Source organism: Hemicordylus capensis, chromosome 9, assembly GCF_027244095.1.
Source record: "Hemicordylus capensis ecotype Gifberg chromosome 9, rHemCap1.1.pri, whole genome shotgun sequence".
Lineage (NCBI taxonomy): Eukaryota > Metazoa > Chordata > Lepidosauria > Squamata > Cordylidae > Hemicordylus > Hemicordylus capensis.
The window spans coordinates 23081877-23105980 of NC_069665.1; the positions used below are offsets into that span (position 1 = coordinate 23081877).

A 24104-nucleotide genomic window follows, 5' to 3' on the forward strand; every position below is an offset into this window, starting at 1 on the left:
TCCATCCAAACAAGGGCAAGAGAGGACCTTCTCGGAGGCCAGCATGGGCTCTCTTTAATCCCATCTGCCACTGAGCAAAGCCACGCAAGACACAGCTGCAGCCATGCTTTGAGAGCCGAACATTCGGGGATGCAGACGCTCATTTCGGGAGCTATGTCTTGACAGCCTAGGCAGAAGGATCCTGGGATACAAATCCTGGCTTTGTTGTGGAGAAGAGAAAAAGCTGTGATAGGTTTGGGCCAACACATCTGGAGATCCAACTTTCTTGTCTTCTTTCTCTTTTAAAGAGAAAAGGGTCTTTAATGGCAAATCCACTTTGTAATAATGCAGCACTTAGAAATTGTGGTAGCAAGAAAAATAACTGCTTACATAAAACTGAAGTTCGTCGCACCTAACCACTGGCTAAGCACATGTGTGGGGTGGTGAGATATTTAGATCAAAAGGGACACAAGGTTAGGGGGCACTAAACCCTCTACCTGCAGCATGACCATATATGAGAGAACAGAAGTTATAGCTTGATCACCTCAGGGTGATCCCTGCTATTGCAAATTATCACATGGCCAGTCATCACCAGGCAACCAACCAGAATGTAATAAAACAAAATTTGGTTAATCACTTCTGATGTGGTAGTTCTTAAAACTGATGTGTGCATACCCTGAATAAATACCTAGATTGCCTACTACCACATGAGCCTGTCTGGACATTATATTAGTCACTGGAGGCCCCCCTCCACATCCCCATCACCACCAGAAATTAGGTGGGACTGGGAAGAAAGCCTTCTTGGTTGTGGCACCTTGGACCCAGGATACTCTCCCTCGGGAGACTTGCCTAGTGCAGACTGTGATGTCATTCCAGCACCAGACAAAGATGTTTCTATTTGTGAAGGCCTTTCATCATATGACCTAGGCTAATTTTAATTGCTTTGCTCTGCTGAATTCTTATTTGTAAGTTTATTGAGCCTTTTTATTGAACTTTTGGAAAGCCCTATTGCTGTGTTTTATTTCTTATCATTTTTAATTTTCTTCTTCGGAGAAAGTGAATAGAGAAAAATTCTTCTCCCTGTCACATTACACTAGAACCAGGGGTCATCCCATGAAATTGACTGCCATGAAATTTAGGACCAACAAATGGAAGTTCTTCTTCACACGACGCATAATCAACTTTGGAATTCTCTGCCACAAGACGTGGTGACAGCCAACAACCTGGATGGGTTTAAGACGGGTTTGGAGGAGAGGTCTATCATGGAAGAGAGGTCTATCAATGGCTACTAGTTGGAGGGCTATAGGCCACCTCCAGCCTCAAAGGCAGGACACCTCTGAGTACCAGTTGCAGGGGAGTAACAGCAGGAGGGAGGGCATGCCCTCAAATCCTGCCTGTAGGCTTCCGGCAGCATCTGGTGGGCCATTGTGTGAAAAAGGATGCTGGACTCTATGGGCTTCCTTGGGCCTGATCCAGCAGAGCTGTTCTTATGTTCTTAGAGATGCGATTTTTAATAGCCTCGTCCAGCATCCATTCACATCCACTAGCTCACCAACACCTCAAAGGAAAAGCTCTGCAATGATAAACCAGCGCACACCAGTTACTCCTCATGCAGCTGCCATCACTGCATGGAGCAGCTGAAAGCACCCTCCACAAAGCATCTGTTGCGTTTAAACCAACTCAAGTCCACACTTTCCAATAGCTGAGCATTTTGTACAGCAATTCCTGTTTGAAGTAGGTTTGGTGGAGGCAATGACTGCTCCATTTCCCCAAAACCAAACAGCAGAAAATGCCTTTTCCTCTGAAGGTCAATTTGAGCTCTTTTAAAGAACAAACAGCATTTCAACAAGTCAGACAGACCAAAACTCCAATCAGATAAATGGTCTGTGTAATGATTTCGAGCAACGGTTGCATCAGGTTTTTCTTTTTTCTTTTTTTAAAAAAAGGCTTGTAGTATAGCTGCTGGCACAAACAGAATGAGATGTTGGAGCTTACATCTCTCTTTTACTGCAGACAAGAAATTCACTAAAATAGATAAATAATGAATGTGGCCAGGGATCTTCACTGCTACGGCTGCTAGTTCTGCAAGACGCTGGAAAAAGGAACACAGAACGCTCCATCTTTTTATTAATGATTCCTCATACAACAAAACTCTGTGTGTGTGTGTGTGTGTGTAGCACATGCACAATTTAAGTTTCAGCTCTCAAAAGTGCCAGCAAATTGCAGAAAGATAAGTTACAAAGACATACCTAATTTGCTGTGATGAATTGTGTGCATGCTTCAGTGATCAAAACTGCAGCTGAGACCTATTATATTTAATGATCTAGATGGTTCCTGTGAAAACACTCAGGCATATATTGTTATGTCTGGACAAGAAACCTAGTTTTGCTCTGGCAGCAGCAAATGAAGAGAGTGCTTTGACAAAACCACACTGTGAAGCAGCTTTCACAAGCTGTTTCATCCATGATGGCAGAACGAGGCGGACTACTCCATTCTGCCTGTTCAGCTAGGTAATTTTGGAGCCTGGACCTAATGGGCCAACGCAAAATAACCATCCTCTCCATCCATCCATCAACACACATACACGCATGTGTGCGATCTAGCTCATTTCTTTTTTGAAGACCCGCTTGGATATACACATTTGGACATTATGAAAGCACCTGCAGAATAAACAGAGTATAACAAGCAAGTTCTCAGAGGACATTTACTTCCTGCTTTTCCACCAGCTACATAGTCTTTAGAGCACCTTACAATAGATCATTAAATAAGTAGATAATAAAAATCAATGATGTATGTAGCCATGCTAGCTGGTGATAAGCAACAACTTTTTATTCCCTCCTGCCTTTAGCCCTTTGTTATGCTGTTATCCAAACTTCACTGTGGCATTGATAGCTAATCAGATAGAAAGAAAAAGAAAAATCTCGTGGCGACCACAGAACCATGTGGTTTTCTTGGTAGAATACAGGAGTGGTTTACCAGTGCCTTCTCCTGCACAGTATAAGATGATGCTTTTCAGCATCTTCCTATATTGCTGCTTACTGATATAGGAGTGTCCCATATTCTGGGAAACACACCAGCAGGGATTTGAAGCAGATGCCTCCTGCTCTCTAGGCAGGTTGCTTCCCCACTGTGCCATTAGGTGCCTAATCATATCATACCATTATATAACTGTGTGATACCACTATATCTTACCATAGGCACCATGAATATTGCAATCCCCACGTTTTTGTGAAAACAGAGGCATTTACTATCATTGTTTCTGCCAGTATTTAAGAAGATGTGACAAACACAGATTCAATCCTGTCACTTAAATTAGCAGAATGAACTACCTTTCACACCAGAATATGCTCAGGGAAAGGCTGAACCTTTTTTTTAAAAAAAAACGTTTTTTCCGAAGAAATTCTTAATAAGATACTTCTCACTAATCTGCAGACACCACATTTCGCATGGACAGCCGTGCCACTCCCCTCCTCCTCCCATCCTTAGCTCCACTCACTCTGTGAAGCTTGTCAGCCCCAGCAAAGGAGTGTGTGTGTGTTGCGGGGTGAGAAACACAGTGAAGAAACTCTTGGCAGGCACTGCAGCAGGATGGGGTGGGGGGGAATGGCGTGGCAGTGGGAAGCAGCCCCTGCAAGGGGGGAGGAAAGCACCACTTCAGCAAGAGGTGGGAAAGAAACGCCAGGATTTGGATTGCACCTTTGGTAGTGACTCCATTCTCTTTAAGACTGGAACAGTTTGTTTGGAATCATGTGGGATTTCTAGGTAAGCATTGCTAAAATAGCAGATACTGCAGTCATGTTAGCTTGAGGGAGCTGTAGCATTCTGGAGTATTGGGGTTTAGGGTGCTCTGATGTAAAGGGCAGCCTTTTCAAAGCATTGCAGAACGTACAAATACTAGGAAACTTACAAAATGCACTGTGACCTACCACAGTGGTAGAGCCCCTGCTTTGCCTGCAGAAGGTCACAGTTTCAGTCCCCAGCCTCTCTAGTTAAAAGGATCTCAAGTAGCAGGGTTAAGACAGACCCTTGCGCAAGACATCTGGAGTAGCCACTCTCCCACTCAGAACAGACTATAGCTCAGTGGCGGAGCACGTGATTTGCGTGCAGAATGTCCCAGGTTCAATCCATGGGATCTCCAGCCAAACAAATCCGGTGGTGGCAGGGCTGAGCAAGACCTCTGCCCAAGACCCTGGAGTGCCACTGCCACTCAGGGCAGACAGCACAAGCTAGATGGACCAATAGTCTCTCTCAGGATGAAGCAGCTTTCACATGTTCTGATGTAACATTCATACTTGGCACTTCCAAGTGTTTCACATGCACCGTCTCAGTAAGCCATACAACCACCCTGTAAAGCAGGTCAGCATTGTTAGCTCCAGAGTATAGCTGATGCTGACCCCATCGCCACCTTGTGAGTTTGGGGCTGAGGTAAGCTCTGAACAGCGGAATACTCTGCTCACAACTTACACTGTTAGCCATTATCCTCCATCAGATCGCTTTTCTGTTTTGAAATCCAAGTTCTAGCCCAATTAGCTTCAGGGATATTGCCTAATTGACGGCTCTCTTCAGTTGTGTACAGTGAACGTGTAGATGGGCCTCTGCCCCCAAACCAGAGAGCTGTGATCGGTTCATGCTCCGTGTGATGGGGAGCAGTCTCTTTGTAGGATACAGCTGTACACATGGGGATTCTTTGCAGATGTTCTAATGAATGCACACATAACAAGAGTGTAGATTACTGTTACATTGCAGACCTCCCCCGCACTGCCCCTCTCTCCTGCTCTTGGTTTGTGATGTGCTATACAGCTGCATTGCATGGCAGCCAGTTTTTCTATTTTCAGTTGTGCTTTCAGTTTGGGTTATTGGATACGTTTTACATTTCTACCTTTAGGAACTGGGGGAGGGAGGTGGTGTTGGGTGTGCTCTGCCAATCTCCTGGCTTGCCAGGTATGAAGGGTATGCAAACCACTGCTATTAGCACAGCTGCTAAGTCTGCTGTCAATCTAAAAGAATAAAATAAAAGAAGCAACCTTTTCTGCCCATGATGCCTCTCATCATCTAACCAGTGTCTTCTATTAGCATACTACCCCCTACAGGTTTTTGCTACCCAGCTCTTCTCATCTTCTCTTGTTCATGCTAAGCCTCTTGGGGATAAACTTTAACACACACTGGAACGCTCACTGTCCATGACTGAATCGTGAATGTTATTGGCAAATCAAGTATACTACCCGAGATGTGGACTTGCAATCTGAAATACATCTCAGCTTCTCTTGTCACATCTCACATACCTTTGCACAGCTTCGGCTAGTGCGCCAGCTGCGTCTCTTTCTCGAGAAGGCAGATCTGGCCACAGTTACCCATGCCTTAGTCACGTCAAGGCTGGATTACTGTAACACGCTCTACGTGGGGCTGCCCTTGAAGAACATCCGGAAACTGCAGCTAGTGCAAAATGCGGCAGCTAGGGTCTTATCCGGAGCTGCCCTGTGGGAGCACATCACACCCATTTTGAAAGAGCTGCACTGGCTACCAGTTTGTTTCCGGGTCCAATTCAAGGTGCTGGTTTTGACCTTTAAAACCCTTAATGGTTTGGGCCCGGGATACCTGAGGAACCACCTGCTTCCAAGGGTTGCTGCCCACTTGACAAGGTCATCTGAGGGGGCTCTGCTCCAGGTGCCAACAATAAGGGAGGCTTGGTTGTCATGCACGCGGGACAGGGCCTTCTCTGTTGCTGCCCCCAGACTCTGGAATGCTCTCCCAGTGGCTATTCACTTCTCGGTCTCCATCACAGCTTTTAGAAAAAGTGTAAAATCTTGGCTTTTTGCCCAGGCATTTATTTGATTCTCTGCTGCTGCTCTTTATAGTTTTTTTATTGCTTTTATGCTTTTGTTTTACATTTTTAAATCAGAGTTGTTTAATATTTTTCCCCACTTAATATTTTAATTGTGTCTTTTTTACCATCTTGTGTTAAAAAAAATTTTTTTTTGCTGTAAACCGCCTTGGGATTGCTTTAATGAAAGGCGGTATAAAAATTTAACAATAAATAAATAAATATCTAAGGCTGGATAGACTGAGCTGTCATGTTTCACATTGCCTCTTGAACATCCTCTCTTAATATGCCTTTGTGGAACCTGAGATGATGAATCAAAGCAGATATCTGAACAACTTCAGTTCCTGAAGTTATTTGAAATAAAGTTTGCAACATACAAGCTGCTTGAAAGCTCCGTACAAAAATCTTGCAAACAAACCTTGTAGGAAAACCTACAAAGTGAACAAGAGAATAGCTCTTTGAAGCATGGCATATTAATGGTTTTCTTTGATCTCTTTAGTGTTTTATTTCAATATATGTAGATATTAAAATGTATGCAGAGTTTTTCACTTTTCTTTCCTCATATGTCAAGTAAAGGGGACTTGGAGGTCAAGGGACAACCCCAAATGCCTTTTATTTAGATTTCCAAAAGTTGACAAATAAGGGTATCTGTCAACCCTAAGATAGAGCCACACTATTTATAGTAGTAAAAGCTAATCAGAAGCTCAGTGTGACTGGAGAGAATGGCAGCGTTGCCATATTAGTTTTCCCATCTATTTGCTTTCCTTCTCTGAAAACACAGTGATCGCAATACCTTTTGGCCTTCCACAGCAGCATGGGACATAACTTGCTTGTTTAAGACACATCCTCCTAATTAGGACTTGGTAAGAACAGGGGCCTCTGGCATTAGTGTTCGTTAGTCTCTCCTGCTCTCTGTTTGTGATGCGCTATACAGCTGCGTTGCATGGCAGCCAGTTTTTCTATTTTCAGTTGTGCTTCCAGTTTGGGTTATTGGATACGTTTTACATTTCTACCTTTAGGAACTGGAGGAGGGAGGTGGTGTTGGGTGTGCTCTGCCAATCTCCTGGCTTGTCAGGGTTGAAGGGTATGCAAACCACTGCTATTAGCACAGCTGCTAAGTCTGCTGTCAATCTAAAAGAATAAAATAAAAGAAGCAACCTTTTCTGCCCACAACGCCTCTCATCATATAACCAGTGTCTTCCATTAGCATACTGTTCCATCCCTCCAATACTGTGGCTACTTGTTCTTCAGAATCTTCTCGCCATTATGGAGTCAAACCTTAACACACACTGCAACAAGGGAAGCTGCCTTCTACTGAGTCAGACCTTTGGTCTATCTAGCTCTGTACTGTCGACAGTAACAGGCAGCACCAAGGTTTCAGACAGGTCTTTCCAAGCACTAGTTGGAGATGCCAAGGATTGAAGATGGGACCTTCTGCATGCCAAGCAGAAAGTCCACGCATCATCTCCGTCCGTCCGTCCGTGTGTGTGTGTGTGTGTGTGTGTGTGTGTGTGTGTGTGTGAGAGATTCTTATACATTCAAAACATTAAGCTATCAATTCAGAATGCATTGCACATTGTCCAAAGCTGCTTTCTACTTCCTGGAGTCAGTCTTCCACACTATCATCACAAAGCCACTGAACTAGACTCTAATGAAAACGTTTATTGGTGTGTCTGTCTTTATCATATGCATCCTTTATAGCTTTTGCAGCAGCGGAGGGCACTAGGTTTGTGCTGCTGCCGCTACAGCTCACACCAGACATTTGGACATTTATGAGGAGGAATTGTGCTTTCAGTAAACACAACTGATGCATATACATTGTCTCCTGGCTGCTTCTGCTCCTGCCCATCTGTTGGGATGGCAAAGTGCCTGCACAAAAGTTGGTTGGACCTTTGCCCCAGGGGCATAAAATGCCAGGCAGCAATGGGTTTCGATGGGCAGCCTGAACACTGGCTCCGCGTTTCATCAATCCTGTCGGAAGTCCCTTCCTGATGCCAGCACTGCCATGCTGGAAATACATGCCTCCTTGCACTCCATCACACATGTTGACATTTGGGTGCACTTAAGTGCATCAATGACTCCACCAATGGCTTTCACCTGCCTCCCTTTGCCTCCCCCAACCCCAGCTCTGCTGAGGATTTGACACATGTTGATGTGGAGTTATGCACATTTTGGTAGTCAGGACAGTAGCATTAACAGTATTCAAAACAGACGCTTTAATTGCTATGGAAGAGAGACTGCTGAAAAGTCTAGTTATTTCCCAGCCTGAGAGCAGTTACACATTTCCCTCAAAATACCACAGGCATAAGATATGGCCAGGATGGGGAAGATACATTAATTAATTTATATTGTGATCACATTTGTAGCCTACCCTTCCTCTAAAGTTGGGGACCAGGGATAAACTGGGACTTCTGTTGGTGTACCAATCACCCTGCTGCCCAACCGAGTCCCTAACTGAGCTGACAGACTTGGTCTTGGTCTTGGTGTTGGAGTCTCCCAGGCTTGTGGTGGTGGGGACTTCAATGTTCACTTCGGGACCAATTTGTCTGGGACAGTTGAGGATTCGTAGTGGCCATGACAACTATGAGCCTATCCCAAGCAGTCTGGGGACCGACACATACTGCTGGTCACACACTTGATCTGGTCTTTCTCTCTGATCAGGGTGGTGTTCCGGGGACAGGGACTCCTGTGATTTCCCCATTGTTATAGATGGACCACCATCTGGTTAAGGTTGGACTCCTAATCATAGCTACAAATTCAGATAGATAGATAGATAGATAGATAGATAGATAGATAGATAGATAGATAGATAAAATTGCTCAGGATGATATATATGAGGTTATCCAATTTTACCCTCTCAGCAGCCCAGTGATAGACGTCAGGCAGAAAGACAGTAGTTTGCTTCACAGCTGAGAACTTTGATCTAGCTTCTTGCAGATCTATGTTCAATGCATGTACAATCTGTGTAGAGGAGAACATGCATACAGCTATTCATAGTTCAACGCAGGTGCAGGGGGACATGTGATCTGTCCTCTACGATATCAAGAAGACCAGCTCTCATGCATGTATAGTCATTCTCACAAAAATGTGTTCATATTACAATACAACATGTGAGCAGTCCTACTGATTTTCAGTTAGAGAGACAGGAGAAACACACACACACCATCCACTGAATAATTCTACTTATGGTTGCTCCTGCAAATAGGAATGTGATTATGTCCCCTGTTCCATTTAACTGTTGTTCTATGGAATGGGTCTGCCCCACACTTTGGAAATTTCTGAAGTGAATTTCAGAACTGTTCCCTGGTGGTCCAGTGGTTAGGATTCAGCGCTCTCACCACCGTGGCCCGGGTTCGATTCTCAGTCAGGGAATTCTGTTTTGAGAGGAGAGCTGGTCTTTGGTAGCAAGCATGACTAGTCCCCTTAGCTAAGCAGGGTCTGCCCTAGTTGCATCTGAATGGGAGACTAGAAGTGTGAGCACTGTAAAATATTCCCCTCAGGGTATGGAGCTGCTTTGGGAAGAGCATCTAGGTTCCAAGTTCCCTCCCTGGCTTCTCCAAGATAGGGCTGAGAGAGATTCCTGCCTGCAACCTTGGAGAAGCCGCTGCCAGTCTGTGAAGACAATACTGAGCTAGATAGACCAATGGTTTGACTCAGTATATGGCAACTTCCTATTTTCCTAACTGGTGCACACACAGATTGCCACAACTTTAATGCTTTTCACATGATCCCTCATGCCTGGGGGAGGGGAGGCAGGGTTGGACCTACTTTCCCCACAGATTGGTAGAAACCTCTGATGGCTTCTTCAGCACGCCACCACACGCCCACAAGATCCACATTGCATGGAGCAAAGCAGCTCTCCTGGAGGCTGGGACTCGTTTTTCTGGCCTCTAGGAATCCCACAATGCACTGTGTGACAAACATGGCGCATTGGGGGATTCCCCTAGGAGTCGGGCAGTCTAGGCATCTAACTCTGTGTATGCTCAGGCTGCATGCACCCCGAGCATACACACAACCCCATCCTGGGGTAAAGGGTGCGCTTGCACCCTTTAACCCAGGTAAAATCCTGGGTTTAAAAGCCGGGCTTGCGGGGAAGGCAGTGCTGAGATCAGGCTCAATCCCAGTGCTACACATGAGGAGCCTTACCCCAGTAGAGGGTAAGGCTTACCTTATCTGGGTAGAGCTGCTCATGTGCACAGCCGTGTGTGTGTGCCTTTCTTTGCAGCTTACTTGTGTACAGGAGTGCCTATGCCTCTTTACTAAATCACAATGCAAAAAGGAACCACATGCAATCACATGGTCTCACCAGGATTCCTTTTTGCAAGGTGTTTTGTTCAATGCACACAGGCACTCCTGTGCATCAGTAACCTGGAAAAGAAGCCAACTGAAAACTGCAGCAAACTGAGAAGGCTCAACCATTTGAACAGAAGTCTGGAAATAAAAAAGCAGAATAATTGTGGATTGCTAATGTGTTGGTGGCACTTCTCAAACAAAAACAATTCATTCATAGCCCCCAAATCTGGGGAGAATTTTGAATAGGCAGAATTTTTAAAGGATTTTTTCCATTATACGGGGGGGGGGGACACATGCCAGGGTTATAACCTTGAAACAACACCCTTGGCATACATGGAAGGAATTCAACCACACACTCTTCCCCATTACTTTAGGTCATGAAAAGGCTATTTATACAAATCCTCATCTTTGAGTAAGAATCTAGCTCCTAACTTAGACTCAGGTCTGATCTGTTGATAGACTCAAGTCAATGAGAGGGTGAAGTAGTTTCAAATACAGGGGGGGAAAGCTAGTGAATTCTTGGGCTTTCTAGTGGGGGGGGGGATCGTGATTTTCATACCACTGAGACATCTTTTTAAAGCCTCAAATATGAGAGAAGCAGAATGTCTCTAATACGAAAAGGATTTGCAGCCAAAAACAGACTAGAAGTGATGGTTAAATGCCTAGAGCACTGTTAATTTTTAATTAATGTTAGTTATAATTATCTGACTGTGCCTGACTGAAACCAAGTAACAGGGTTGGAATGGATTTTGTTTTCCTTGTAATGTATTAGTTTTATAACTAATAATAATTAAAAATTAAATAAAATGCTTTAAGCAAATTCTGTCATAAGCTCCCCCCAAACCCCCTCCCCCCACAAGACTCAAATCTGTTACAGCATCTTATTCTGATCCTAAGAGGAAGATTGATGCTATATATATCTGGAAAACTATTCCATGGTTTTATGAAAAATATGATGCAGCTTTTAAAGGGGGGAAAGCCATAGCTTACTTGCAAAAATCAACAAACATTATGTGCAGAATCATGCCTTTCATCAAATTTAGAATTAGTTGGTGGTATGTTTCCAAAAGTATCTCCTGAGGTTTAATTTCTCAGCCAAGCACAAATTGTAAAATACAACACAAGTTACACTAATGAACAAGCTGTTTCTTATCACAGTCACAATTTAGAGCTTATTAGGGACTATTTTTACTTTTTTTTATATAACTAAAACAATCTGAAACAATGCTTCACAAAGGTATTTGATATGATTTCCTCAAACAAAGCAGACAGTTTAGATTGAAAGCCTTTAATAAATGTTTACAAGTACCTTGCTAGCTAGGTATAATGTGCCATCCATATAGATAATGAACAGACCATATCAGTAATTGCTATCATATTTACTTGAATCCAAGACTAGTTTTTCCCCAGGTTCTTTGGTGTAAGAAATCAGGGGGGAGGGTGTTGTCTTAAATTCAGAGTCCTCTTCCTTTCAGATAAATACAGGTATAATCTGTATTTAAGCTCTATTTTTAAGGAGTTGTCTTAAATTCAGAGTCTTATTTGGGTAAACACAGTACTCTTTCTTGAGGGCAACTAGAGGGAGGGCAAGAGTGTTGCTACCTCTCCTGATTTCCAAGTTATGGTCAAACCATAGGTTTGTCTAAATGCGATTTTAAGAGCCATGCTTAAAACTGGAAACACTTCTTCACAGAAAGCCGCACCTGATGGCCAGATCCCAAACAGGACTGTAATGTGTAGAGAAGGAGGCGTTAACCCTTTCCCAAGAGCTTTTTCCCTCCTGAAAACTCCACCCATGGGTGCTATTTGTTCCTAGAGTGGCTATTTACAGCAAGCAGTTGCCTGGGTGGATCTTTTGCAGGAGAAAGAAAACCTGACCACTTGTGGGTTTTGACTTGCCCCCTGGCATGCCAAGAAGGTGCAATGCTACAAAATGGCGGAAGCAGCATCACCAAGTTTTCTCCATCCCTGCAAGCAGTAGCAGCAAGGAAATCAGAAGTGCCAAGTTATGCTGTTATGATAAAGTATTGGGCCTTACTACTAATAGTAACTTACAGAGGGATCCTCAACTAAGGGCCTTACTACCTGGACCATTGGGGCAGCTCTCAGGGAGGAGGAGTTTTTGGCTTTATCTCTGCTAAACCAAAGTGACAGCAAGTCAGGGTTCAGCAGTGCCACCCAGACGACATCCAGGAAGGGTTCCGCTGTTCAGCAGCCCAGCCAGATCAGACGGCAAGGGGAACCCAAAGGGGACTAGCTGGTCATAACTGGGCTTGATTGCTCATCAACACGACAGACTCCCTTGCCTTGCCCCTTTGGGGAACCTGGCCATCTGCCTCAGCTTGAATATGCAGCTGCCTTTCCCCCTCCCAGATCTCTGTTTGCTGCACTGGGCCATGACTTTTTCCTGAACTGACTCTGTTATCTGCCTTTTGTCCCTCGGAATCCCTGCCTGCCTGCTTGTCTGACCTGAACCAGGTGAGGCCTGATAGATTAAACATCATGAAGGAGGAGGAGGAGACTTGGGGGCTCTGCTTTTCAAGGCAGCCGGTTTTTCGTAACATACAGACCGAGCCTGGAAGTAAATTCTTCCAGCAAAGCTCCAGCAGTCTGGTGGCTTAACTTACTACCACATTTAAAAATGGACTGACGCTGTTGCTTCCTGACAAGCTATCACGCATCAGAACACCTGTGCTAGAAAGGAACTGGCAGGTAGCCTACTCCCTCCATACCTGCCTCACTGGTGGGTTGTCCTATCCCTTGCTTGAGTTTTCCTCATTGCAATCATTTAAGAGGAAACGGTATGATTAGCAGCACACAAGCAAACAGCAGGAACTAATCCTTTAAACACAAATACTTCAGTGGCTATGCGATGGTTCCTCACAAAACAGTGGGGAGGAAGATCACAGACAAAACCCCTCCTTGAGTTTCCTGTAAATTCCCTGCTACTCATTCACAATTTGCTTAATGCAGTTCTTAAGGCAATTAAGAATTTAGGTCCCACCATTCTGATTAAGCGCCACAAGCTTTGTCTATGATGGACGTGATGATCTCGCAACTGGGGTGGGGAAATGTGTGGAATACAACACCACCCAGCTGTCAAGTCTTTGGGCACTTTGACAACATGGCTGAACCCAGACCTGACAAAATGCTGACACAGTGCATTACAAAAAAAGCAGCTTGCAGACTGGGACTTTTTCTGGTCATCTTCTTGGGCTCATTCACCACACAGTTCCTACCGATGCACCAAACAGTTCTTTTTGCAAAGGAAAATGAAAGCTTCCTTTTAACGAAGAAAATGGTCCTGATTTCTAAAGCCCTCAAAACAGGAATTAAGTCTTTGGGGGTCACGGTGGTTACTGATGAGACACTATAATGGAATGGTGGTCAAGAGCAGCCTTCTAAGAATTATGATCCTTTCCTCTTGATGCAACAGCACTGCAACAAGCTAACCTGTCCGTCATAGATTTAAAAGCCAGTTCCTAGATTCCATCTTTGTGTCACTCTCTAGTGTGACCAAGAAACAGAACTTGGGTCAGGCCTATGTGGATAAAAGATAGCAACTCCTCTTTCAACGGTTTCCCTTGGATTCCAAGTAGGGATGAGAGGAATTCTTTTGATAACTTTTAAAACTCAGTAATGGGGGCGGCCCCACTTGGATTCCTCACTGTTGCCACCTGTTCATATGGTGTTGGTGGCAGTGATGACACCCCCACTGCTGGGTCCTGGCAGCAGCAGCATCTCATGTCTGCTAGGTGCCATTCCCCTCAATGTTTCCTCCCAGAAGATGCCAGGCTGAGAGCAGGGAACATTGCCGCACACTGATTTGGCTTCATGAGGATGCCATGTGGAGCTGTCACAAAATCATCAGAGCAAGAGCAGGAGTGGGAAGCAATGTCTTCAGTCCTCGCTCTGGCATCTTCCAGGCAGGAAGCTAAACTCACATTGGGGGGAAAGTGCCTGCCAATGAGGGGAAGTATGCCTGTTGCCACCACTAAGACTTCCTCTGTATCTTCAAAATCACCAAAAAGCCTACCTGCCCCCAGGACTGCATCCTGTGAACAGGATGGTGAAGTTGGGGGCCTTAATTTCAGCTCAGTACTGGTTCTTTGCAAAAGTCTGTGCAAAGTATACAGGCTCCAATCAGGGACACAGCTGGGAAGGCCAAACCAAAACCTATTCTCAAGCTCCTCACATTGAGCAGTCTAGTCCCCACTAGAAGGGGAGATTTCTTAAAAGGGGGACCCAACAATAAGAGACAATAACTGGTGCCTCATCACACTGGTCAATAAACAGACCCTTCCTCTGCACCCTTGGACTGTCATCATAGTGGCCATTGGGCTTACATTGTAGTCAGACATGCACAAAAGAAGAAAAGGAATGGGCCCAGAAGTCTCACCCCGGCACTGATGCCTTTTCAGACAAATGCCATAAGTGTGGAGAGCATGGGGGTGTGAAGCTTCCCAGCACATCAGAACCAGGGCAGGGCTTGCCAGCAAGTATAGTGTCAGCTAGCACAAGTACAGTGTCCCTCCCTCCCTCCTTCCTTGCCATGACTGAAGAGGGCTAATAGTGTGTACATTTATAAATAATATGTCAGTTTATCACAAAATGAAAGAGCAATGATCAGTTACTGAAGAGTGGTATACACTCTTCCAATCTATTACGTATTCTGAAGAGTGAGTTTGTGGGTATGTTTGTGAGAAATCAAGTCATACTTTGTGATTACCTTCAGATACCAAATTTTACACACACAGTCCTGCCACTTAAATTAGCTGAATGCACTGCCTTGTCCACTGGAATATGCTGGGGAAAAGGTTTAAATCTTTTTTTTTTAAAGAAGGAATTCTAAATATAATTGTCAGATTGTAACTGTGATTGTTCTCAACAGATTTTTAATACTCAACCAGATCAATAATTTCAAAATGACATCGTGCCCAAGAGAAGCAGAAGATCTTTCTCAGATTCAAATTTACTACCGTGTTTCCCCGAAAATAAGACAGTGTCTTATATTAATTTTAGCCCCAAAAAATGCACTAGGGCAATTAGCGGTACATCAGAAATTACTGCTAGGTCTTACTTTCAGGGTAGGTCTTACTTTCGGGGAAACAGGGTATATATGGTCATTATTCAACAAAATGTTTGCAGTTGAAATCCTACCAATTGCAAACAGCTCTTTTAATTCTTTTTTTTTTGGCAAATAGATTAATTAAAAATTCTAATGCATTTTTTTAATGTCTTGAACTTCCCTATAAGTGTAATCTATACAAAATTTTACCCAGTCAATGACGAGCCTCCCCTACTAGTAGCTAATATTTCCGTAGTAAGAATGCTGGCAGCCTTGTTAACTGAGCAAAGAGACGCCTTTTAAAGGGGTGATTCTCTTATATTTACCAGGGGGGGAGCAACTGGCCCTATCCAACCCCAGCACAGCATCCCTCCAGTGGCTGTTGCTGTATCTGTCTTATGTTTCTTTTTAGATTATGAGCCCTTTGGGGACAGGGGACAATTTTATTTATGTATTATTTATTTTTCTTTGTAAACCGCTTTGAGAACTTTGGTTGAAGAGCGGGATACACATATCCGTAGTAGTAGCAGCAGCCTAGCTCTGTGTTTTGGTGGCTCCCAAATTACTTTTGTTCACTTGCAAGCATCTCAATACAATAAACCAGATCTTCTCTGATTGGGTTCCTTTTGGCCACTGTGGCTGGGGATAATGGAAGTTGTCGTCCAACAACATCTGGGGACGCAAGTTTGAGAACCCCGGCAGTCAGTTGAATGCTTCTGCTTGAGCATGTTAAAGTGAATCCCGTACAGTGAGCAAGTTGGGTAGCTTGTAGGGAGATACTTAAAAGCAGCAGCTCTGGATCAATTTGTAAAAGAGATAAGTAGAAATCCTCCCTTTATTCCAAAGACTTTCTTTTGTCTCTGTATTGTATGAATAAGGATAAGTTCAATTTCAATTTAACTCCAGAGCTAAGGAGGCACTTACCGAGTATCATTAAATACATTCTCGTATGAGGCACAGATGAATTAGTGAAAGCAACGTATTAGCAATTATGGGGAAATTTGCTTCCTTGTTGTATTCAAAGTGTTTGTCTAGCAGAAGATTTATCATGATCTTCTGCTGGTGCAGTGGTTAAAGTGGTGGATTTAGGCCAGGAAGACCTAGGATCAAATGTTCAGCTGGTTTAAAGTATTGACTAGATCTAAATCTTATTATGTGGATGAAAATGTTTACTATTCTAATCGCTGCAAAAGGGATTGGTCATCACCTTATGCTTACCAGCTTGTATGAGATAAAATTTAGCTTCAAGGTTTAAAAGGCCCTTTGCATATGACAGTTTTTCCAGAACAAAAAAGGGGGGGTATGCAGCCCCTTATATACACACTGAGACAAAGTCAGTGTACACACCCAGAGTCAGTTGTGGTGTAGTGGTTGGCGTGTTGGACTTGGACCAGAGAGATCTGGGTTCAAATTTCCACTCAGTTCTTAAGCTTTCTGGGTTACAGTGGGCCAGTCACACTCTCTCACAACTTACCTCGTCTCACAAGGTTACTGTGAAGATACAATGGAGGGGTTTGCATGCCAACCTGAGCTCCTTGGAGCAAGAGTAGGATTTAAAAAAAATCTGGCAAATAAACAAAAGTACACCTTTGCAACGTCCAAATGAATGCTGCACCAACATGGCAGTGCTTCCCATCACGTGAGGGCGTGAAATTTTGATAATCCCCCCTTCCTCTGCAACCTTCTGTGCCTCCCCAAATTATGTCCCTCAGGGGACATATTTTCTGGAGGCACAGAGGGCTGAAGAGGGAAGGGAGAGTTCCAAAAATCATGGCCCCCTTTGTACAAGAGAAAAATGTTGTTGTGCTGATGTGTCTGTATATTGGCCAGTGTGTTGGATTTTGCTATAATTATATATGTTGGGAAAACTCCTTCATGCTGTGCTGACCTCCAAACATGAGACCTTGTAGTAACCGTTACAACAACCCTGGTGAGTATTATTATCCTCATGCCACAGATTTGGGAGTGGGGGGTTCTGGGGCTGAGAGGGAGTGGTTTGCTTAAGGCCACCTAATTAGTTTGTGGCAGAGGACTTCCTGAGTTATAGCTCAGTCTCTCAGCCGCTATGCTACCCCAGCCCAAATTAACTGCACAGCATTCAGTTATCTAACAAATATGGAAACTGCCTTCCATTGTCAAGGCAAGAAGCCACCAACAGACCCACCCTTTATGAATCTGTCTAATCCTTTTTCTAAAGCCGTCCTAAGAAGGCATATTTAACTAAAATAAATGGATTGTACTCAGAAGCAAGCCAGCATGTTTAGGATCAGAATTACCAGTCATTAGCAAGGTTTTTTGTTTCTTGTTTCTTTAAAGTGGGAAGAGTAATAATAGAAGCGTTGCTTTAAAAGGTCAGCACAGTGACTCAAATAAATAACTGCACTCATATTAACTCTGCTGGCACTTTGACCAGAGACCACTTTAGCAAGACACAAACAGGAAAGCACACACACACACACTCTCACAAATTCAAGCTCCCAACCCCATTATTGTCTTCCTTGAAGCCAGGCAGTTAGAAAGCACAGAAACAAACAAACAAAAAGACCCAAAAATATCTGCTGACTTTATTAAAATATTAACAAGGTATAGTTAAAACTTTTGTACACTTATGCAAATGAGATTGCCAGAACAAGGGGAAGGAAGAGGATTCCCCCGGGGGGAGAAAGAATATAAAATCAACAAAGTGAAAAGATCAACCATCCCTTCTGCAGCATGACAGCACTGCACAAGAGGAGACTGCTTGGGAATTGAGGAAGATAAATTAAAAAAAAAACCCACACACATATCCCCTTCCAAAGTTTAAGTACATCATGGTTTATAAAATTAATAGATTTAAATGAGGCAGAGCGCACCATTTCATAAAAATATTATATTTACCAGGGGGCTGCAGGAACACTTTGGGAGAAATGTTCATGCATAAAATAACATATGATGAGGAAGGCGGAGAATGAGAATATTGGCGCACCCCTTAAAGGTTAGAGGAGAATTCCAGGAATGGTGCAAGTTCTGGATAGTTGGTGCAATCAAAAGAGGTCCTAATCATTGCTAGTCGGCTTCAAGCTGAAGGTCAAAACTGGAGTTCTGAAGCATATTTTACCGACATCAAATACTAAACCTATTCTCCAGAAATCTTCCGTTAAGAGCCAAAACTGCATCTGTTCAGCCACAGATTGCTGGAACAGGAGGGTGCAGGCGTCCAAGAGGGAGTTACCAGAGTCTTTGTGCCTCAGGCTGGCCTAAGGTATCCGGGAACGTCAGGGGAGCATGGACTGCAGCTGTCACCCCCACCCCCACTAAGAAACTGCAATGCAGGTTTTCACCTGCATATGTGGATGGCAGATCTGCTCTAGGTTATGGAGGGCTGAACCAGGAAGGTTAGGTTGGGATAGTCCCAGTGTCACTGCTGGCCAGAAACTGTCGTACATATTTGGATGAAGCAACATCCAGCACAGGTAGCAGAGGGAAGCAGCAGAACCCATTTCATGCCTTGGGAAGATAGGGTACAGAAGTGAACAGCAATTAACCAGCCTGCAGAACTAATCTTGAAAATTGATCCATGTTAAACGGTCACCCAAAGCTGGTTCTCTCAAGCAGCCAATGAGGTGGTAAAGGTGTTTCAGACTACAGGTGAGGGCTCATTCCAATGCTGGGGATGGAATCTGCATAGGGCGTGTTCATTCTGCCCAGCTGCAGCTTAGCAGATGATCAAGCTCCCAGCCTCCTACCTTGTTTTACACTCACTAACTATCACAAAATGAGAGAGTGCACCACTCCTGAACTTGGGTAGGACACGTCTCCTACCCAAGTGCTGATCATGTGAACCGCCCTACTGCAAGCTCCATCACACAAAAAACAAAACAAAAACAAAACAGCCCCAGAACAAAACACCAAAAATAATCCCTGTACACTAAAAACAGACACATTGGAAGAAGGACCTCTAGCCTAGCCTTCCCTCAGACATACTACTTTGTTTATGTACAGGGACTTTTCTGGTATGGAGGAGCCTTCAGTCCAGTGAACTCCAGTTATTTATTTTTATTTGATTTATATACCACTAGGTGGCTTAGGGCGGTTTACATTAAAATCAAAATACATAACAATTAAAATAAAACACCAATTAAAAGCAGATTAAAATTATAATTAAAACTAGATAGCATTAAAACTAGATATCATGAAAGCCAGGCTAAAAAGATGGGTCTTTAAAGCTCTCCTGAAGGCCTCCAAGGAAGACAATCCCCTTCTATCCATGGGGAGCGCATTCTACAACATAGGGGTGACAACAGAGAAGGCCCTATCCTAGGTCGGCACCAGATGGACTGGACCCCTCCTGATTATCTCAATGAGTGGTGGGGATCTTGTAGAGAAAGGCATTCCCTCAGGTAACCTGGACTTAAGCCATTCAGGGCTTTAAATGTAATAACCACAAGATGTGGTGACAGCCAACAACCTGGATGGCTTTAAGAAGGCTTTGGATAACTTCATGGAGGAGAGGTCTATCAACAGCTACTAGTCAGAGGGCTATAGGCCACCTCCAGCCTCAAAGGCAAGATGCCTCTGAGTACCAGTTGCAGGGGAGTAACAGCAGGAGAGAGGGCATGCCCTCAACTCCTGCCTGTAGGCTTCCAGTGGCATCTGGTGCAAAACAGGATGCTTGGCTAGATGGGCCTTGGGCCTGATCCAGCAGGGCTGTTGTTATGTTCTTAACCAGCACTTTGCACTTTGCCCGGAAACATAGTGCAACTGTTTGAGAACAGTTGGGAGTGGTGCAGCCCAGGAACATGTTATTGAGGCCTTAGACTCAATACTCAAAACTGTCCTGCTAGGCACTCTTGGAATGGATTTGGTTGCCTCCACCTCCCAGAAGCCCATGCAAATAAAAACAAAAAGAGGGCAAACAGTGTTCATCGAAGCCTTCTAAGCACCAGCTCCTCAATTCTTCCAATTTATACCTCTGTTTCTGGAACCATTCATGACCTTTACCCCTTGAACCTACAAGGATTTCTTCTTCCTATTCTAGTCTATTCCCTATTCCTTAGCCAAGAACATGTTCAGAGTCCTGATGTTGTTTACTTCTGCCATGCACCTGATCTTGAGAAGACTTCCCTCCTGCCCAACACTGAACCCAAAAACATCAATCACACCCAAGTTATACCGAAAAAACCAAACAAATGCATATTTTTGACCTTGGCTTTCAAATGGAGTCACTGTTGCCTTCATTCCCTATCCCCCACACTCTATTTTAATGTGCATGTGTATTTTGGGAGCCAGGAGGTGGGGAGAGATGGAGAATGTCAAAATGTTAGTTGAGTTTTTGTATGCTAATCTTTCCTTAAATTATTAACCAATGGGAAGAAATTATTTACATTGTGCTTGGCGTGGACGTGGCGGTGTGTCTCAACGCTACTGTCAGGAGAAATCCTTAGAGCGAATGATTAGAGTTGTCGGGTCTTATTTATTTATGCTACCCAGACTCGGAGGACCCGGTTTTTTGAGACTGCACCCAGAGAGATGGAAAGAGAGGGAGAGAAGAATGTTCTGATGTTGCAGGAAATGAAAGAAGATGCTCTCAATATTCACTCAAAATGAGGTTACTTTTCACAGATAACATTTACTGAATCAATGCACATTTGTATTTAATCTTCTCTTTCAAAATAAATAAATAAATATAGGTACCTGAAGTTCCGTTTGAAAGAAGAACTTCTGTGGGCACTGGGAACAATCGTAAATTTTGTCCTCTTGCCCATGGACAGCAAAGATATGTTGCTGCAATTTATTTGCCTGTACAAAAACTGGAAGGGGGGAAATAAGAATGTTAAAAAAATAACAAAAAGATCAGGGCAGGTTAAATAGAAGTGTAAATATAAATATAATGTATTGTATTGTATGCAGCAGTTTCACTCCCATGTACCAAAGCTGGGTGTGTGTGCGGATGTATAAGGTCCACCACCACATGGTCACATCAGGCATTATATTTTGGTCCTAATGCATGCCAGGAAATTCATAAAGGCAGCTGCTTTTCAGCAGATCTACCAGGAACGTTTAAAGAGCCACTTGGAAGTTATCTTATACTTGCATTCTGAAGGCAGAGGCTGCATTCCTGCCTCTGGCATGAGCAGAGAACAGGGTGCACTACAGCTCCTCATAGGATTCCAGTATAAGTTGCCCCCTTCCACCACGCTGCCTCTTGGCCTTGCAGCTTGTGTTTTGCCAGGCTGCTCATTTTAAAAGAGGCTCTCCCATACCTCAGTGTAGGTGTTCCCAGCAAGTGGCTTCCCCTGCTCATCCCCATGCCTGAGCCCAGTCCACACTGAGCAGAGGTGAATGGAGAGAGAGCGAGAGCGAGAGAGAGCACGCAGGACAAGTTGCTGGATACTCCACGGGCTCCTCTGGACCAAGTATGGCAAAGGTTCATGCTCAAGAGTACAGATATCCCATTACAGAAAGGTTCTATATTGTGTCGTGTCCTAGAAATGCAACTCTTGGCTCAGCTCTAGTTTATATGCCAAGCTTAGAGTTCTCTTTGGAGAACTCTGCGGTCTAATCTGGCAAACACGGGGCAGGGGAAACCTGGCAATTTGGGGATGTTCAAGATCAAGGGTATGAATGAAGCAATAGCACTACTCTAGGGGGCTTTGTGCGGGGAGAGAATGGCAGCCGCCCGTCTGCGGCCACAGAGAGAAGCTCCATGGTGGGTTTCCGCTCCTGCACACACACCCCAATGCCCCGCTGTTCATGGCCCTGATCCGGATCAGGTCCTGCACAGCCACTTTTAACTGAAACCAAGCCTCTGATTAGACAATCAAGTATTGAGTGTCATGTCAACTTTTGTCCCATGGCTCTTTTTCCAGATGGGGAACTAAAGCTGGGACTAAGAAGTGACTTGCCTGGGACCAGCATGCAAGGTTAAGGCTGGGCAGGACTTTGGACCCAGGTCTCCCATGTCCAGGTCCCAGACTGGGCCACACTGTGCAGTTCCTTTATAATATTACGTTGAAATCATTCATTAAACCAGGAGGTTTAACTTGAGTGTGGAAAATCCTGCAAGGTTTCCCTTCCTTGAGCAGAAAAAGCCCTGCTTTCAGAGTAGCTCCAATCTCCATCAGACGGTATTCTAAAGATTGGTTGGTAGAATGTTTCCCTCGCAGTCCCGACTTCTTACAAGGAAAGGAATACTGTATTTTAAAACTCCCCTGTGTGTCATTTCTGGATCAAGCCATGCACACTGAGGCTTGTCTAGGACTGACTGACTTACCTGTAAAACAAACAGGGCATTTGAATGTTCCTCCCATTCCCTCGAAGCTGTGCTCAATCAGGTGACACAGAAGCTTTGCCGGAGAGTCAAACATCTGGTTACACAGCTTGCACTCATGATTGATGCCTTCCTCTGCAAGGTTCAAATGATACAACTTGTTAGTGACACAGCAGATTAGCGTCTGAAAGGCAGTCGTTGGCGAGAAAATCATTGCGCCGGATTGCGTGGCTTCCGGGACCCGAAGACGCTACTGTTGCAACGGTCCCCGTTACAAAATCTGGTGGTACACTTGTACAATGCGTTCAGGTGTACAGCCGCAAGTCAAATTTGAGGGGCATTTCTGTTTTCAGCTGTGATGAAAGTGACATTGTGATCAAACTGCTGGTAACATACACTCCCATTTCCCCAGGCTCATGACAATACCATGCCTCTCTCCTCTCCTTGCTTCCTACTTATACACACAAAAAATAGTAGAGAGAACATAACTGCTCTGAACATATAGCACACATACACACAACACATATAAATGTATACTGTTCAGAAAACTTGAGCTGCAATCAAAACAAACATTAGCAATAGCAATAGCACTTACATTTATATACTACTCTATAGCTGGAAGCTCTCTAAGAGGTTTACAATGATTTAGCATATTGCCCCCCAACATTCTGGGTACTCATTTTACCGACCTCGGAAGGATGGAAGGCTGAGTCAACCCATTAGGTAGTTGTTCAGGCATGAGAAAAGGAGGCCATCAAAAAATGAGGCCAGAATACATCCTTTCAACTCCATTTGCTTTGCAACAATATTAGGAAAGAGAAGATAGCAATGTTAGGAAACAGCAGCCAAGATTTTTATAGTAAGAACTAGCCCAAATTTTTATACTTCAGTTCCAAATGGGATCATTAATGGGTATTTCCCTCACCCCCTGCCCGCTTAAATGTAGGCTTTTGGATTTTTTCAATTCAACATGGATTGTTACTTAGTGCCCCTTCAATGGAAAAAGTGCTGAATCTTCCACAATTTTGTTTCAGTTTCTTATGGGAAGATTTCACAGGATTCTTTTGCCTTTTGTACAAGCTGTGGAATTGGCATTTGCTACACAGTTAGGATTCCATATCTGGACCTTTAAGGGATGCTTCACATGAGCCAACATTTGCTGCACAACTCCCTTCTGCATAGTCGCCAAGCTACATGTTCAGATTTTGCCACATGTTCATGTGCCAGGAAACCACAGCTTTCGTGTGTTACATGCAAGACCTACATTCATGACATGACCTACATAAAAATCATTTCTGTGTAGAAAATTTTGTCTTCCAACATGTGCATATGCAGCTTTTCTGGATTGTGGCTACAAAGCATAACCACAACAACCGAGTTTGATTTCAGATGCCTTTCAAGTGTCTTTCCAGATGATGGCTACAGGATATGAAAACGTTACGGTCCACAAAGAATAAGCAAACCAGGTTAGACGTCCTCAGTCTAATGGAGCTCAAGAATCACTGCTAAGAAGGAATCCAAAAGGAAAACATAGGAAGTAAAAAACCATATGGTCAAATTCTTTGTGAGCAGTACTTCCAGATCTTTCCTACAAAATGCTCATTGCGTTCCAGCAGAGCTTTATAAAAACACTGAAACCGTCACAGTTGGCCTTCTCTCAAAGGAAAACCGATACATCAAAATGAGATCTTGAT

The 24104-nt window shown here is 44.0% G+C and overlaps 1 protein-coding gene and 1 long non-coding RNA gene across 5 annotated transcripts in view; one reads left to right on the top strand and one right to left on the bottom strand.

The window, feature by feature from the left end:
* Positions 1–20956, top strand: part of LOC128334420 (uncharacterized) — a 70981-nt gene extending 50025 nt beyond the window's left edge. Inside the window, exon 2 of the long non-coding RNA XR_008311285.1 lies at positions 20631–20956. This is a non-coding gene — a long non-coding RNA (uncharacterized LOC128334420). The remainder of the gene's footprint in view (positions 1–20630) is intronic.
* The window catches only part of ZNF423 (zinc finger protein 423), a 311610-nt gene that overhangs the window by 18400 nt on the left and 269106 nt on the right, over positions 1–24104 (bottom strand). For all 4 annotated transcript variants that reach the window (XM_053271249.1, XM_053271248.1, XM_053271247.1 and 1 more), the window contains 2 exons: positions 22414–22545; positions 20835–20950 (listed from right to left, as the gene is read on the bottom strand). In XM_053271249.1, coding sequence (XP_053127224.1) covers positions 20835–20950; positions 22414–22545 — 248 coding nt within the window. The remainder of the gene's footprint in view (positions 1–20834; positions 20951–22413; positions 22546–24104) is intronic.